Raw genomic sequence first — 17,161 nt, 5'->3', positions numbered from 1 at the left:
GTTCAAAAAAAACCATCAACACACTATAGAAATGTGGCCCATTTAATTGCGGGGTCATGGTTGATCAACTGCAACTATTGGTGGCTGACCCCCATCTCTCTCTTGCACTCAGGGTCCACTGTCAGCCGCTTTTTGCGTGGTTACATCTCCGGCCTGTCACTGCGCCTGGGTCCAGTGGATTCACGGGAAGTGATCGAGTGTCTATATGCTTGTAAGGAAGGTCTCCAATATACCGATTTTGACAGCCTGGGCAAAGGAATGAAGGTAATGCAGGTGATATAGGGTGGGTCATGTGTTATGCCACATCAATATCTGTATGTATAATGTCAAGGATAACAGCAGGGAGAGTCACGCAAATCCCATCGCTGTCACCAGTTGCCAAAGATAACAGCCGGGTGGGTCGCGCAGATCCCACCGCTGCCTCCAGTTTGTCAGAGGACGCAACCCGGCTGCCTATAATCATCAGGGCAACTGCGCAATTGACTGATTAGTGATGGAGGAGGCTGCGGCTGCTTCCACTACTAGGCCGATTATTGGGGAATTCACAGTGAGCGTATGGTATATACACCTCCGATTCCAGATCATGGAATATATATATATACCAGCTGAAGAGCCCGGCGCTGCCCGGGCATAGTAGCTAACTGTGGTTAGTTATAACAAATTATAAATATCCTCCATCCCACAGTCCCGTGCCCATATACCCATCATACATATCCTCCATCCCATAGTCGAGTTCCCATATACCAATCACACATCCTCCATCCCATAGTCCCATGCCCATATACCCATCACACATCCTTCATCCCATAGTCCCGTGCCCATATACCCATCATACATGTTCGCCATCCCATAGTCAGGTGCCCATATACCCATCATACATATCCTCCATCCCATAGTCCAGCGCCCATATACCTATCATACATATCCTCCATCCCATAGTCCCGTGCCCATATACCCATCATACATATCCGCCATCCCATAGTCCCGTGCCCATATACCCTTCACACATCCTCCATTCCATAGTCAAGTGCCCATATACCCATCACACATCCTCCATCCCATAGTCAACCATTATGACATCCTAATGAGCGGCGGGGCTTGCAACCTATGATGACTTCAGCGTCGCCATGGCAACCATTATGACATCTTAATGAGGGACGGGGCTTGACGCGCACACACTGTTTCCCCATTATGTAGATAGGGGCAAAATTGTTTGGTGAATTGGAACGCGCAGGGTTAAAATTTCGCCTCACAACATAGCCTAGGACGCTCTCGGGGTCCAGACGTGTGACTGTGCCAAATGTTGTGGCTGTAACTGCGACGGTGCGGATGCCAATCCCGGACATACACACACACATGCATACATACAGTCATGGCCAAAAGTATTGACACCCCTGCAATTCTGTCAGATAATATTCAGTTTCTTCCTGAAAATGATTGCAAACACAAATTCTTTGGTATTATTATCTTCATTTAATTTGTCTTAAATGAAAAAACACAAAAGAGAATGAAGCAAAAAGCAAAACATTGATCATTTCACACAAAACTCCAAAAATAGGCCGGACAAAAGTATTGGCACCCTCAGCCTAATACTTGGTTGCACAACCTTTAGCCAAAATAATTGCGACCAACCGCTTCCGGTAACCATCAATGAGTTTCTTACAATGCTCTGCTGGAATTTTAGACCATTCTTCTTTGGCAAACTGCTCCAGGTCCCTGATATTTGAAGGGTGCCTTCTCCAAACTGCCATTTTTAGATCTCTCCACAGGTGTTCTATGGGATTCAGGTCTGGACTCATTGCTGGCCACCTAAGAAGTCTCCAGTGCTTTCTCTCAAACCATTTTCTAGTGCTTTTTGAAGTGTATTTTGGGTTATTGTCCTGCTGGAAGACCCATGACCTCTGAGGGAGACCCAGCTTTCTCACACTGGGCCCTACATTATGCTGCAAAATTTGTTGGTAGTCTTCTGACTTCATAATGCCATGCACACGGTCAAGCAGTCCAGTGCCAGAGGCAGCAAAGCAACCCCAAAACATCAGGGAACCTCCGCCATGTTTGACTGTAGGGACCGTGTACTTTTCTTTGAATGCCTCTTTTTTCTCCTGTAAACTCTATGTTGATGCTTTTGCCCTAAAAGCTCTACTTTTGTCTCATCTGACCAGAGAACATTCTTCCAAAATGTTTTAGGCTTTTTCAGGTAAGTTTTGGCAAACTCCAGCCTGGCTTTTTTATGTCTCGGGGTAAGAAGTGGAGTCTTCCTGGGTCTCCTACCATACAGTCCCTTTTCATTCAGATGCCGACGGATAGTACGGGTTGACACCGTTGTACCCTCGGACTGCAGGGCAGCTTGAACTTGTTTGGATGTTAGTCGAGGTTCTTTATCCAACATCCGCACAATCTTGCATTGAAATCTCTTGTCAATTTTTCTTTTCCGTCCACATCTAGGGAGGTTAGCCACAGTGCCATGGGCTTTAAACTTCTTGATGACACTGCGCACGGTAGACACAGGAACATTCAGGTCTATGGAGATGGACTTGTAGCCTTGAGATTGCTCATGCTTCCTCACAATTTGGTTTCTCAAGTCCTCAGACAGTTCTTTGGTCTTCTTTCTGTTCTCCATGCTCAATGTGGTACACACAAGGACACAGGACAGAGGTTGAGTCAACTTTAATCCATGTCAACTGGCTGCAAGTGTGATTTAGTTATTGCCAACACCTGTTAGGTGCCACAGGTAAGTTACAGGTGCTGTTAATTACACAAATTAGAGAAGCATCACATGATTTTTCGAACAGTGCCAATACTTTTGTCCACCCTCTTTGTTATGTTTGATGTGGAATTATATCCAATTTGGCTTTAGGACAATTCTTTTTGTGTTTTTTCATTTAAGACAAATTAAATGAAGATAATAATACCAAAGAATTTGTGTTTGCAATCATTTTCAGGAAGAAACTGAGCATTATCTGACAGAATTGCAGGGGTGTCAATACTTTTGGCCATGACTGTACATATACATACATATATATATATATACTAGCTGAAGAGCCCGGCGCTGCCCGGGCATAGTAACTAACTGTGGTTAGTTATAACAAATTATAATAATCCTCCATCCCATAGTCCCGTGCCCATATACCCATCATACATATCCTCCATCCCATAGGCCCGTGCCCATGTACCAATCATACATATCCTCCATCCCATAGTCGAGTGCCCATATACCCATCACACATCCTCCATCCCATAGTCCCATGCCCATATACCCATCATACATATCCGCCATCCCATAGTCCCATGCCCATATACCCGTCATACATATCCTCCATCCCATAGTCCAGTGCCCATATACCCATCATACATATCCTCCATCCCATAGTCCCGTGCCCATATACCCGTCATACATATCCTCCATCCCATAGTCCCGTGCCCATATACCCGTCATACATATCCTCCATCCCATAGTCCCGTGCCCATATACCCATCATACATATCCTCCATCCCATAGTCCCGTGCCCATATACCCGTCATACATATCTTCCATCCCATAGTCCCGTGCCCATATACCCATCATACATATCCACGATCCCATAGTCCAGTGCACATATACCCATCACACATCCTCCATCCCATAGTCCCGTGCCCATATACCCGTCATACATATCCTCCATCCCATAGTTCCGTGCCCATATACCCATCACACATCCTCCATCCCATAGTCAACCATTATGACATCATAATGAGGGGCGGGGCTTGATGCACACACACTTTTCCCCCATTATGTAGATAGGGGCAAAATTGTTTGGTGAATTGGAACGCGCGGGGTTAAAATTTCGCCTCACAACATAGCTTAGGACACTCTTGGGGTCCAGACGTGTGACTGTGCCAAATTTTATGGCTGTAGCTGCGACGGTGCAGATGCCAATCCCGGACATACACACACACACACATACATACATACATACATACAGTACATACACACTTGAGCTTTATATATTAGATATATACCCCGATATGATCACTGCCAACTCCGCAATAATAAAATAACCACTAGCTGCCACCACTAATCTTTTATATAGGCCTATTGGACACCCGTTACAGGTAGCGTATGGCTTCAGCGGTGCGGTTTACAGAGCAAGAGGAACAGAGCTGTTAAATTTTAGATATTTAATCTGGAAAGATAATCAGTGTGCATAAAAAAAAATATAAAAAGATAATACAACATGGGAACATAACAATATGGTGTATACAATGACATAAAATAAAAAGGATAGTGAAAAATTACTAAACCTCATGTCACAGAAATGGTTCAGAGCTTAGCAGACGGAGGTACTCATAAGGAAAACAGACAGAACCAACAGCAAGCTGTATATACCAGAACTGAGGAATGACCAAACCCAAATTCTGCTTTTATTAGATCAAGGTTATGTCCACAGAACTCCCCTTGGTGTGCCCATGCGGGGGCCTGGTTTTGGGATGTCATAGGTCCTTTACAATTTTATGAGATCCCCAACTTACAGGATATCTTCAGCCCTGGAGGTTCCAGGCAGGAGATATTGGTGTCATATTTCTAAGCGCGATTCGACCTATCTATAAAGATGAAACATGGCCTGGATAGCATCATCCATCTGACCAATATAAAATTGGATGGGTTTTGCCGGTCTTATGGTAATGTAAGTGAATGTGCTATGTTTGTCCCTCCACTATGACACCGAAAATATATGTCCTGTAAATATTGGATCTATGAACCCTGATATTCATCACCTTCTAAAGGTCTGGGAGCAATGCATTGAGCAGAGGAAGCATACTCCTGGGACGTGTACTTCCCTGCCTCTGCATAAACGAATCTTAGTATTGGTGTCTTTTTCACAGAGCAAATATCCTGTTATAATTACCTTTTTCACTGCAGGAGGCCCCTACTTCAATGGAGGCTGACATGTCCGCTTTCTCTCACTTTCTCAGTTATAATTAGTTTCTCTCTTCCTCAGCCACAATTAATTCCCATTGTGAGGGTGATATGTCCCCTCTCTGGAGATGTTTTTATGGATTTTATTATTTTCTATGACATATAATATATGCTAGTACTATATAGTCCACCCCTCCTAATATAGGATGAGCCGATGTATCTCGACTATAAAACTCTTATAACATGATTTCTCAGGTCCACGTCAATCCTGCTCAGTCACAGCTGACCCTGGAAGGGGACGATGCCCTGTCCTTCAGCCGAGCTCTGCAGCATGTGGAATACCTCAACTCTTTACAGTTTCCAACACCAGGAGTGAGACCCCTGAAACTACAGACGACGGTGAGGTGGGTGCTCCATGGCCAAGGTCAGTGGCTCAGTCGTAAGGACACCTATGGAAGTTGCAATTGCATTTGAACCTTTTTGCATTGGGAAGTCGGAATCGTTGAGGTGACCCTTCATAGTACCAGTGGATCATTAGGTGGGCTTATGTTTGACAGCAGAGCCCAAGGTCCAGCATAGTTCAATCCTTTATGAAGATTATTTTGGAGCAGCTCACTTGCGGTTGCTTAAATAGTTCTCGATCCTGGTACATACAGGTATATATACATATAATGGTTCTCCATATAGATGCAAACCTTTTACCACCACTAGGGGGCTGTATTGGTCCATGCACATTCGCCAGCTCCACACACATCGCCCTCTAGTGGCCAAAGCAGGTAATTGAGATCTTATCAAGTAAATTATGGAAATGATGATTCGTACTGAAGAAGGAGAGGGCCGACCCCTCATCACATATACGGGAAAAACAATGGTGTCTTCTCAGCTGCTGACTTCCTACAAAGAAAAGGCAAATGGTTCATACACTTTAAGCTCTACGTCTTCTTTTTCCAGGTGTCTCACGGATGAAGGATGTCTCACGGTACCAGATCTTGACGGATATCTTGTAGTGCTGCAGCCTGATGCTCCACAGGTCCAACTAGCCGGGTCCCCTCGATCAGCGCACTCTGTATCTGACTTCCAGGGGACACTAGGTGTTCCAATATTTCCAGACCTGAAGATTACCTGCACAGTTTCTCATAATATATCTCCCAACAAGCTTGAAAGAGCTCCGAGATCCGGTAAGTGACTTCTCTAGATCCTTCCTTATGGTCTCCTAAAGCATAAAGGGGAATTCCTATATGGGACTTATAAGATATATCGACAGGATATGCCATAAATGGGCCCCAATGCAGGGTGTCAGAAACAGAGAGGTGGCTCCACAATTGGGGTTTTCACCATTAATTCCTATGGGAGCTCCGAAATCTCTCACCTGCATCTATTGAACCTTTATGGCATACCAAACCAAGCCGATAAACCGTAAATGTCCCAGATTGGAATACCCCTTTAAGTTATATCTTCAAGATCCCAAATATGAATCTATTCTCTGTGTATCAAGATGTGCAGTCCCCTGACGGCATAGAGTGCGCCCTGGAGAGGTGTGAGATCGGAGTGGTGGGAGAGGATCTGAACCCAGAATATGAGAGCCTGTCCTTAGATGTGTCGTCTGCCTGGCAGCGGGGACTCGAGACCGAGAACAGCTCCCGGAGTCTGCGAGTAACAGGTTAGAGGCCTCACCAAGAAAATCAGATAAGTATACCCAAAACTCAGTGCTGTGTGCAAACCCAGAGCCGTCTCTCTTATCCAGGTGTGCAGAATGTAGCAGTGTACGAGGACATCCTCCGCAGTGTCAGCTACCGCACAGGGGTCCGAGCATCATTATATGCAAGGAAGTTTCATGTATCCTGCAGTGAGATGAATGGGAGATATATAAGTAATCAGCTCTATACTGAGGTATGTGCAAGATAGAAGTACAAGGATAAAACTACTATAATACTGCCCCTACGTACAAGAATATAACTACTATAATACTGCTCCAATGTACAAGAATATAACTACTATAATACTGCTCCTATGTACAAGAATATAACTACTATAATACTACCCCTATGTACAAGAATATAACTACTATAATACTGCCCCTATGTACAAGAATATAACTACTATAATACTGCTCCTATGTACAAGAATATAACTACTATAATACTGCTCCTATGTACAAGAATATAACTACTATAATAGTGCCTCCTATGTACAAGAATATAGCTACTATAATACTGCTCCTATGTGCAGCAATATAACTACTATAATACTGCCCCCTATGTACAAGAATATAACTACTATAATAGTGCCTCCTATGTACAAGAATATAGCTACTATAATACTGTCCCCCATGTACAGCAATATAACTACTATAATACTGCCCCCTATGTACAAGAATATAACTACTATAATACTGCCCCTATGTACAAGAATATAACTACTATAATACTACCCCTATGTACAAGAATATAACTACTATAATACTGCCCCTATGTACAAGAATATAACTACTATAATACTTCTCCTATGTACAAGAATATAACTACTATAATACTACCCCTATGTACAGCAATATAACTACTATAATACTGCCCCTATGTACAAGAATATAACTACTATAATACTGCCCCATATGTACAAGAATATAACTACTATAATACTGCCCCTATGTACAAGAATATAGCTACTATAATACTGCCCCATATGTACAAGAATATAACTACTATAATACTGCCCCTATGTACAAGAATATAACTACTATAATACTGCCCCATATGTACAAGAATATAACTACTATAATACTGCCCCTACGTACAAGAATATAACTACTATAATACTGCCCCTATGTACAAGAATATAACTACTATAATAGTGCCTCCTATGTACAAGAATATAGCTACTATAATACTGTCCCCTATGTACAGCAATATAACTACTATAATACTGCCCCCTATGTCCTATGTACAAGAATATAACTACTATAATACTGCCCCTATGTACAAGAATATAACTACTATAATACTGCCCCTATGTACAAGAATATAACTACTATAATACTGCCCCTATGTACAAGAATATAACTACTATAATACTGCTCCTATGTACAAGAATATAACTACTATAATACTACCCCTATGTACAGCAATATAACTACTATAATACTGCCCCTATGTACAAGAATATAACTACTATAATACTGCCCCATATGTACAAGAATATAACTACTATAATACTGCCCCTATGTACAAGAATATAGCTACTATAATACTGCCCCATATGTACAAGAATATAACTACTATAATACTGCCCCTATGTACAAGAATATAACTACTATAATACTGCCCCATATGTACAAGAATATAACTACTATAATACTGCCCCTACGTACAAGAATATAACTACTATAATACTGCCCCTATGTACAAGAATATAACTACTATAATACTGCTCTTATGTACAAGAATATAACTACTATAGTACTGCCCCCTATGTACAAGAATATAACTACTATAATACTGCCCCTATGTACAAGAATATAACTACTATAATACTGCCCCATATGTACAAGAATATAACTACTATAATACTGCCCCTATGTACAAGAATATAACTACTATAATACTGCCCCTATGTACAAGAATATAACTACTATATTACTGCCCCTATGTACAAGAATATAACTACTATAATACTGCCCCTATGTACAAGAATATAGCTACTATAATACTGCCCCATATGTACAAGAATATAACTACTATAATACTGCCCCTATGTACAAGAATATAACTACTATAATACTGCCCCATATGTACAAGAATATAACTACTATAATACTGCTCCTATGTACAAGAATATAACTACTATAATACTACCCCTATGTACAGCAATATAACTACTATAATACTGCCCCTATGTACAAGAATATAACTACTATAATACTGCCCCATATGTACAAGAATATAACTGCTATAATACTGCCCCTATGTACAAGAATATAGCTACTATAATACTGCCCCATATGTACAAGAATATAACTACTATAATACTGCCCCTATGTACAAGAATATAACTACTATAATACTGCCCCATATGTACAAGAATATAACTACTATAATACTGCCCCTATGTACAAGAATATAACTACTATAATACTGCCCCTATGTACAAGAATATAGCTACTATAATACTGCCCCATATGTACAAGAATATAACTACTATAATACTGCCCCTATGTACAAGAATATAACTACTATAATACTGCCCCATATGTACAAGAATATAACTACTATAATACTGCCCCTATGTACAAGAATATAACTACTATAATACTGCCCCTACGTACAAGAATATAACTACTATAATACTGCCCCTATGTACAAGAATATAACTACTATAATACTGCCTCCTAGCTGTGAGGTTGTGTGTCAGTGGTTCTCCTGATGTCTGGAGCAAGCCCAGGGAGTGGCCACCCTGGGCGGGGAAGCTCCCCTGGCAAGGCCCAGGCTTCCCGGCCTACACTGGGACTAGCCTCTCAGGCTTCTACTAATGGGAATGTTAATCCCAAAGCCACTGTGAGTCCAGTGAATGCAGCGAGTCAAAGCTGCAGCAGTTCTATGAAGAAAGAAACAGTTGTGAGTAAAGTTTTGGGAGGAAAACCTTCTCCAGTTCCAGCAAAGAAGCCAGAAGGAAAAGTCTCTGTGAGTGATGGAAACCAGCAGAATGAGAAGTCTTGTAGCTCCCCAGTCAGTAAGCAGCTCCTGCCAGGTGCACAGGTGAGATCGGCCCCAGCTGTGCAGATCACCTCTCCTGCTTCCAGGCAGAGACGGACGTCTTTGGAAAGGCAGACAATGCAGGAGAACCTACAGCAGCATGGCAGTATGGCGCAGTCAGGACGCACACGGTCACAGTCAGGTGGCAGCGATAAACCTGCTGCGGAGCCTGCATCCAGCCAAGGGGCCACAAAACCATCTATGGTGGACCCGCACAAGACAGGATTCAAAACCCCTGTACCCGTGGTCAAGACTAAGCCTGTGGAGCCGGTGCGTGCACCCGAGCTGCAGCTAGCGGATGAGATACCAGGACTTGTCCGAAAACTGGGTGAGTTACAGCAGCAAAAAAAAGCGCTGCAAATGGAGGTAGACTTCATCTATAGTCTAAAGACCGCTAATCCTGCCAGTAATGACGCCTATGACCTGAGACTGAACACACTGGGTGTACAGCTGGCGAGTGTTGTGCAGGACACTGAATCTGTGCTGGAGAGCATGGGGCCCCTGGCAGAGACCTACAGGAACCGCGAGCGGTTCGCCTCCTATAAGCAGGACTGTGCTGTAGAGGCCAGGACCCCTGATGTTCAGGACGGGACCCCCCAGCAGCGGACACGGCCAGTGTTACAGGCTGCCCGCTTCTGCTTCCAGGAGGGTAAACAACTGCAGCAGCAGGCAGCTCAGTGTGAACAGGAGCATACACTTCAGACTGCAGCAGAGGCACCACAGGTCCCAGAATGCCCCACACAGGAGCAGGACAGTATATGTGAGACTGTTTGTGCTGATGAGACAGCCGAGTGTGAACAGGAGCACACACTGCAGACTCCAGCAGAGGCACCACAGGTCCCAGAATGCCCCACACAGGAGCAGGACAGTATTTCTGAGACTGTTTGTGCTGATGAGGCTGAGGCACAGACTGTGGCTGGTGATGCTGTGCCCATGGGGTCGGGGGTTGGAGGGGTTTCATATTCTGTATTGGACGTCGCACTGTCTGATGATAATGATGCTGCTCATGATAATGTGCATGATATGTGTGATTATCCCCCTTTGCCATCCAGTCCACAGGGTGTGACAGCCCCCCCTGCTGCAGGCCCTCTCCCTGTCAGTCAGCCCAGTGTGACCCGGCAGGTGCCCCCCAGGAATGCCTGGAGCCGCGGCGCCCCATCCTTCACTTCCAGCGCCAGGTATACCGGCCAGACATTCAAGCGCATTAATGTGGTGCGGTTTAAATACATAGGTGCCAAGGAGGATCTGCCACAACGCAGGTATGTGGTGAGAGAGCTGCTCTGCGGCCAGATGGGGTTTGTGGCAAATGAGATACTGGCAGTGTCTAATCTTCAGGACAGGCAGGGCTACGAGGTCAGCTTCAAGCTCATGTCTGACCTGGATAGATTCTGGGCCAATTACCCCAAGTTCAGAGATGCTGAGGGCTGGAATAAGTTTGTGTTGGTTCCTATCTCCAGGCCAGACACTGTCACAGTGAATATCACCTTCTGGAATGAGGCCGTTCCTCCACAGGACATCGAGGTGTGGCTCCGGAGACACTGTGACCTCATCTCTGGACTCACCAAGGTCAGAGATGAGGATGGTATCTGGACAGTGGGGTGGCGGGTCTTGGTAAAATTACGACAATGTAATAACATCACTGCCCACTTACCCAACTCCTTCTTCATTGGGAGGGAGAAGGGAAGGTGTTATTATCCCGGGCAACCCAGAAAGTGCTTCAAATGTGGTGGGAAAGGTCATCTGGCTAACGCCTGTACTGTGGTGAAGTGCAGTCTGTGTGGGGCAATCGGCCATGTCGCTGCAGACTGCCGGGACGTCAGGTGCAACCTCTGTGGTAAGATGGGCCACCCTCACAGGGACTGTCCAGACGCCTGGCACAACATCTGCAGAGTCTTCCCTGATGAGTTAGTGATGGCAGGGGCAGAGGCTCAGGAGGATGAGGATGTGGTGGCAGGGACACATGAGGAGGAGTGTTTAATGTCAGGAGAGATGTTGACCAGCTCAGATGCCCACCAGGAGTCCACTCAGGCAGCACCAGAGAAGCAGGGTGCAGAGGGGAACATGGAGGTCGTCCATCAGGTCCAGCAGCCTCAGATAGCCCCCCCTTCAGCATCGCTGTCTGTATCTGATGACTGGAACATTAATAATAATAAAAGGAAGAAAAAGAACACATCCTCCCGTAAACCTGAGGCAGAATATGACACTGGTCAGAGTGCTAGTAAGAAGGTTCAGAATTCTGCAGGAGTGATGGTCGTGTCCAACAAGTATGGAGTTTTATCTGACTCCAATGGTGACGATTATGAGGAAGAGTTGAGGAAAGTTGATGCTGAGTGTGACAGGGACATAGAGGACCATCCCCCACCAAAGCGGAAGCCCTTATCTGTAGACCCTCAGGTAGAGTCTGACATGGACACCAGTGGTGGACAGAACATCTCTGACTCATGATGATGGCTATTACTCTGCTCTTTCTATATTGTGTTGTGATGGCGGGGTTCTCATTGACAGTGACCTCGAGCAATGTGAATAGCATTAAGCTGAGGAGAACTAGACACACGGTGTATGAACATCTCAAATATCTGGACACAGATGTCATCTTCCTGCAGGAGACACGACTGACATCTCTGGGGCTTATGAGAGAGGCTGAGAGGGAATGGCGGTCCGGTCCTTCTTTCTGGTCACTGGCTGTGGAGCCTTACGCCGGGGTCGCTGTCCTGTTTAACACCAATGATGTGACTGTGCATAGGATGACGGAGGTGGTCATGGGAAGATGTCTGGTCCTGGAAGTCACTGTCCATGGGAGGCGACTCCGGCTTATTAACATCTATGGGCCACAGACAGTGACGGACAGGATCCAGCTGTTTAATGACGTCAAGCCTTACCTCTTCACTTCTCTTCCAGTGGTGATGGCGGGGGACTTTAATGCCATAATGACATCAGGTGACAGCTCCTCGGGCAGGGCAGTGACCAGGGACGGTAAGGTCCTACATAACGTTATAATGCAGGCAGGACTGGCCGACGTTTTCACACAGGGTGGGCGACAGCCAAAATTCACGTATTCATGTTCCAACAGGAGCAGTAGGATAGATTTTGCTTTTGTCAGTCCTACTGAGGCTGTCGGCGCCCTGAGTGAGAAGGTCGTCCCTTACTCTGATCACCTCGCCTTGTGCTTCTCTTTGGGTTCCTCTAACCGTCCGGACATTGGTAGAGGGTTGTGGAAGCTTAATTCCAGTCTCCTGGATGATGCCTATGTTCAGAGCCGTGTTCACTCCCTTATCCAGCTTCATCTAGACAGGGTTGACTTCTATGACAACATGACCGACTGGTGGGAGGACGTCAAGGAGGATATCAGATCCCTCTTAAAGAGACTGTCAGTTAATAAAGGGAGGAATAAGTACAGCCAGTACCTAAAGCTGCGCAAAGAATTGGAGTCACTGTATTCGGCGGGCGGGGATGACAAAGTGAAGATCGACCGGCTGAAATCTGAGATAAAGCAGTATCAGTATAGCAGGTATACCTCCCTGGTTCTTGAACGGGATTATGGGTCCTTAGGGGCCCCTGATCCCTTTGAGAATTGCAGGGAGAGGGTGGCCAAAAAAATGGTCACGGGTCTCATTGACTCCCAGGGTGTATTGCAGGATTCACGGGAGGGTATCCTGGAGGTGGTGAGATCTTACTATGCTGACTTGTTTCAGAGGAAAGTTTTGGATAAAGATAAGATGGCTCAATTCTTGGAGGCAACTCCAGCGCCTGATACTAATGATCTGGACTTTTCTCCTTTGACAGCAGAATTAACGGTGGAAGAAGTTAAGGAGGCTATTGATAAGTTATATCTGAAGAAGGCACCAGGTCCAGATGGTATAACAGCAGAATTTTATAAGAAATTCAGAGACCTCCTGGCTCCAATTCTCGTGGATGTGTATAGAAATTGTCTAGAAAATCACCTGATGCCTCCATCCATGAGAGTGTCCTCGTTAATTCTGCTGTCTAAAGGTAAAGAGCCGAGTGACATCAAGAACTGGAGGCCGATTGCCCTCTTGAATGTGGACAGGAAGATTCTAGCAAAGATCCTATTTTCTAGATTAGTCTGTTTGTCCCCGGCACTGTTGGCAGGCTCTCAGTTTGGCACAGTAAAAGGGCGGAACATCTCTGGAGCAGTCATCTCGATACGAGAGATGTTTGAGAGATGTAAAGCTCTGCGGTGTGGGAGATATGTTGTTAGTCTAGACCAGGCTAAAGCCTTTGACAGGGTTGATCATGACTATCTGTGGGCCACTTTGTCAAAGTACGGTATTCCGGGACAATTTGTGGATTGGGTGAAGACGTTGCACAGAGAGGCGGTGAGCTTTCCTCTGATTAATGGTTGGCAGGGTGACACTTTTGGAGTTGGGGCGGGGGTGAGACAGGGTTGCCCAATGAGTCCGCTCCTGTATGTTTTTGCCCTAGACCCGTTTCTGAGGTCACTGCAGGAGTGCGATTTTCAGGGGGTGCCGGTCCCCCACTGCCCGCCTCTGAATGTTGTTGCCTATGCGGACGATGTGACGCTGGTGATCTCCAATCCTCGTGAGGTGCAGATGTTATCTGCGTCCATCAGAAGCTACTCAGAGGCCTCCGGGTCTCTGGTCAACCTTGAAAAGAGTCAAGCTCTGTGGACATTAGATACTGAGCCCAGCTTTGATCTGCCGCAGTTTTCCAAAGCCTCCACCCATATTAAGATCCTAGGGGTTAAATTTGGGAGGGATGATAATGCCACGCTAAATTGGGAGGAGAAATTGGAAACCGGAAATGCAAAGGTTCAGCGATGGAAGAACTGGAGGCTGACCTACAGAGAAAGGGTCACAATGTTGAAGACTTACCTGGTCCCCGTTTTCTTGTATGTCTCTGTCATTTTCCCTTTACCAGAATCTTTCTCAGCGAGGCTCTTCAGCCTGTTCTTCCAGCTCTTGTGGGGGAATAGGATGAACCTGATAAAGAGGGGAATAACATACCTACGGCGGAGAGAGGGTGGGCTGGATATGTTGAATCCAAGGGTTTTCTTTGACTCCTTGTTTCTAAAGGTGAATTTTGGGAACATGGACTCAAAGAGTAGCTCCCTGTGGGTAAATAGTATCAGGTACTGGATATTGCCTTTTGCAGAATCTTGGGTGCGAGGCGGCAGTCTCAAGAGGAGGAGATGGACAGGTGACCACCTCCCCCAGTATCTGGACTATGGTCTGAAGTGTGTTAGGAGGTGGGGACTGGAGAGGTCTTACATTGAGAGCAGTACGAGAAGAGACCTGTATGCTCGTGTATGTAGGACTTTCTTCTACTCTCCACTGGCCCTGAGAGATTGTGTCACCACCACCCTGCAGGAAAGCCTTAGGTTCCTAAACGGGAAACGGCTTCCTCCTAAACTGTTTGATGTCACTTGGCTTTCACTGCATAGTCGGCTCTTTGTCAGAGGGAACCTGAAACATCTGTGTGTCTCTGATCGGAATTGTCCCCTTGGTTGTCAGCAGGAGGAAACTATGGAGCACTTTATATGTGATTGCTGGGGAGGGAGGAAGATCTGGGAGGAAGTGTCAGATAATCTAAAAATCCCCAGACTGCGGACTCTAAAGTATCCTGACATAATCTATGGTGTCCCCTCCACTGTTAGTAACATCAACAGAGAGACGATGTACATTATAATCAGTGTCATCAAATACTATCACTGGCACATGAGAACCCGGGTGTCACTGCACAATGAGCCGTTCGATCACACCGCTGCCGCCAATCAGGTTATGTCAGAACTCCGGTGGATAAAATCACTAGAAGTTGGAAGGAGTCCAAGAAACATAACGTTATGGAGAAACGTAAAATTCAGTTAGAAAATATGATAATGTTTTTTTTTTTTTTTTGTGTTTTGTTTTTTTTTTCCCCTCTAACTTTCTTTTTCCATCCCCAGGTGTGGACACTTTAATTTATTGATGAATATGATCTGATTATTAGTGCTGTGTATATATTACCTAAGGGGTTTGTGTTTTGTAATACTGGATGATTTTTGTTTTATTATAATTGTATTTATGTTTGGGTTTTATAATAAAAATTGCCCCTATGTACAAGAATATAACTACTATAATACTGCTCCTATGTACAAGAATATAACTACTATAATACTGCTCCTCTGTACAAGAATATAACTACTATAATACTGCCCCCTATGTACAAGAATATAACTACTATAATACTGCCCCTATGTACAAGAATATAACTACTATAATACTGCCCCATATGTACAAGAATATAACTACTATAATACTGCCCCTATGTACAAGAATATAACTACTATAATACTGCCCCTATGTACAAGAATATAACTACTATAATACTGCTCCTATGTACAAGAATATAACTACTATAATACTACCCCTATGTACAGCAATATAACTACTATAATACTGCCCCTTTGTACAAGAATATAACTACTATAATACTGCCCCTATGTACAAGAATATAACTACTATAATACTGCCCCATATGTACAAGAATATTACTATAATACTCCCCCTATGTACAGCAATATAACTACTATAATACTGCCCCTATGTACAAGAATATAACTACTATAATACTGCCCCTATGTACAAGAATATAACTACTATAATACTGCCCCTATGTACAAGAATATAACTACTATAATACTGCCCCATATGTACAAGAATATTACTATAATACTGCCCCATATGTACAAGAATATAACTACTATAATACTGCTCCTATGTACAAGAATATAACTACTATAATACTGCCCCTATGTACAAGAATATAGCTACTATAATACTGCCCCATATGTACAAGAATATAACTACTATAATACTGCCCCTATGTACAAGAATATAACTACTATAATACTGCCCCATATGTACATGAATATAACTACTATAATACTGCCCCATATGTACAAGAATATAACTACTATAATACTGCCCCTATGTACAAGAATATAACTACTATAATACTGCCCATATGTACAAGAATATAACTACTATAATACTGCACCTATGTACAAGAATATAACTACTATAATACTGCCCCTATGTACAAGAATATAACTACTATAATACTGCCCCCTATGTACAAGAATATAACTACTATAATACTGCCCCTATGTACAAGAATATAACTACTATAATACTGCCTCTATGTATAAGAATATAACTACTATAATACTGCCTCTATGTATAAGAATATAACTACTATAATGCTGTCCCATATGTACAAGAATATAACTACTATAATACTGCCCCCTATGTACAAGAATATAGCTACTATAATACTGCCCCCTATGTACAAGAATATAACTACTATAATACTGCCCCCTATGTACAAGAATATAGCTACTATAATACTGCCCCCTATGTACAAGAATATAACTACTATAATACTCCCCCCTATGTACAAGAATATAGCTACTATAATACTGCCCCCTATGTACAAGAATATAACTACTATAATACTACCCCTATGTACAAGAATATAGCTACTATAATACTGCCCC

At 43.8% G+C, this 17,161-nt stretch overlaps 1 protein-coding gene across 2 annotated transcripts in view; it reads left to right on the top strand.

The window, feature by feature from the left end:
* The window catches only part of CLSTN3 (calsyntenin 3), a 72,766-nt gene that overhangs the window by 41,071 nt on the left and 14,534 nt on the right, over positions 1-17,161 (top strand). For both annotated transcript variants that reach the window (XM_073552978.1, XM_073552979.1), the window contains exons 12-16: positions 113-264; positions 5,153-5,301; positions 5,849-6,075; positions 6,393-6,557; positions 6,642-6,787. In XM_073552978.1, the coding sequence (XP_073409079.1) occupies positions 113-264; positions 5,153-5,301; positions 5,849-6,075; positions 6,393-6,557; positions 6,642-6,787 (839 nt within the window). The remainder of the gene's footprint in view (positions 1-112; positions 265-5,152; positions 5,302-5,848; positions 6,076-6,392; positions 6,558-6,641; positions 6,788-17,161) is intronic.

This window comes from Dendrobates tinctorius, unplaced genomic scaffold, assembly GCF_039654945.1.
Source record: "Dendrobates tinctorius isolate UK_male_01 unplaced genomic scaffold, ASM3965494v1 ptg000196l, whole genome shotgun sequence".
NCBI classification, from domain to species: Eukaryota; Metazoa; Chordata; class Amphibia; order Anura; family Dendrobatidae; genus Dendrobates; species Dendrobates tinctorius.
This window is presented reverse-complemented; position numbering and strand designations above follow the sequence as displayed.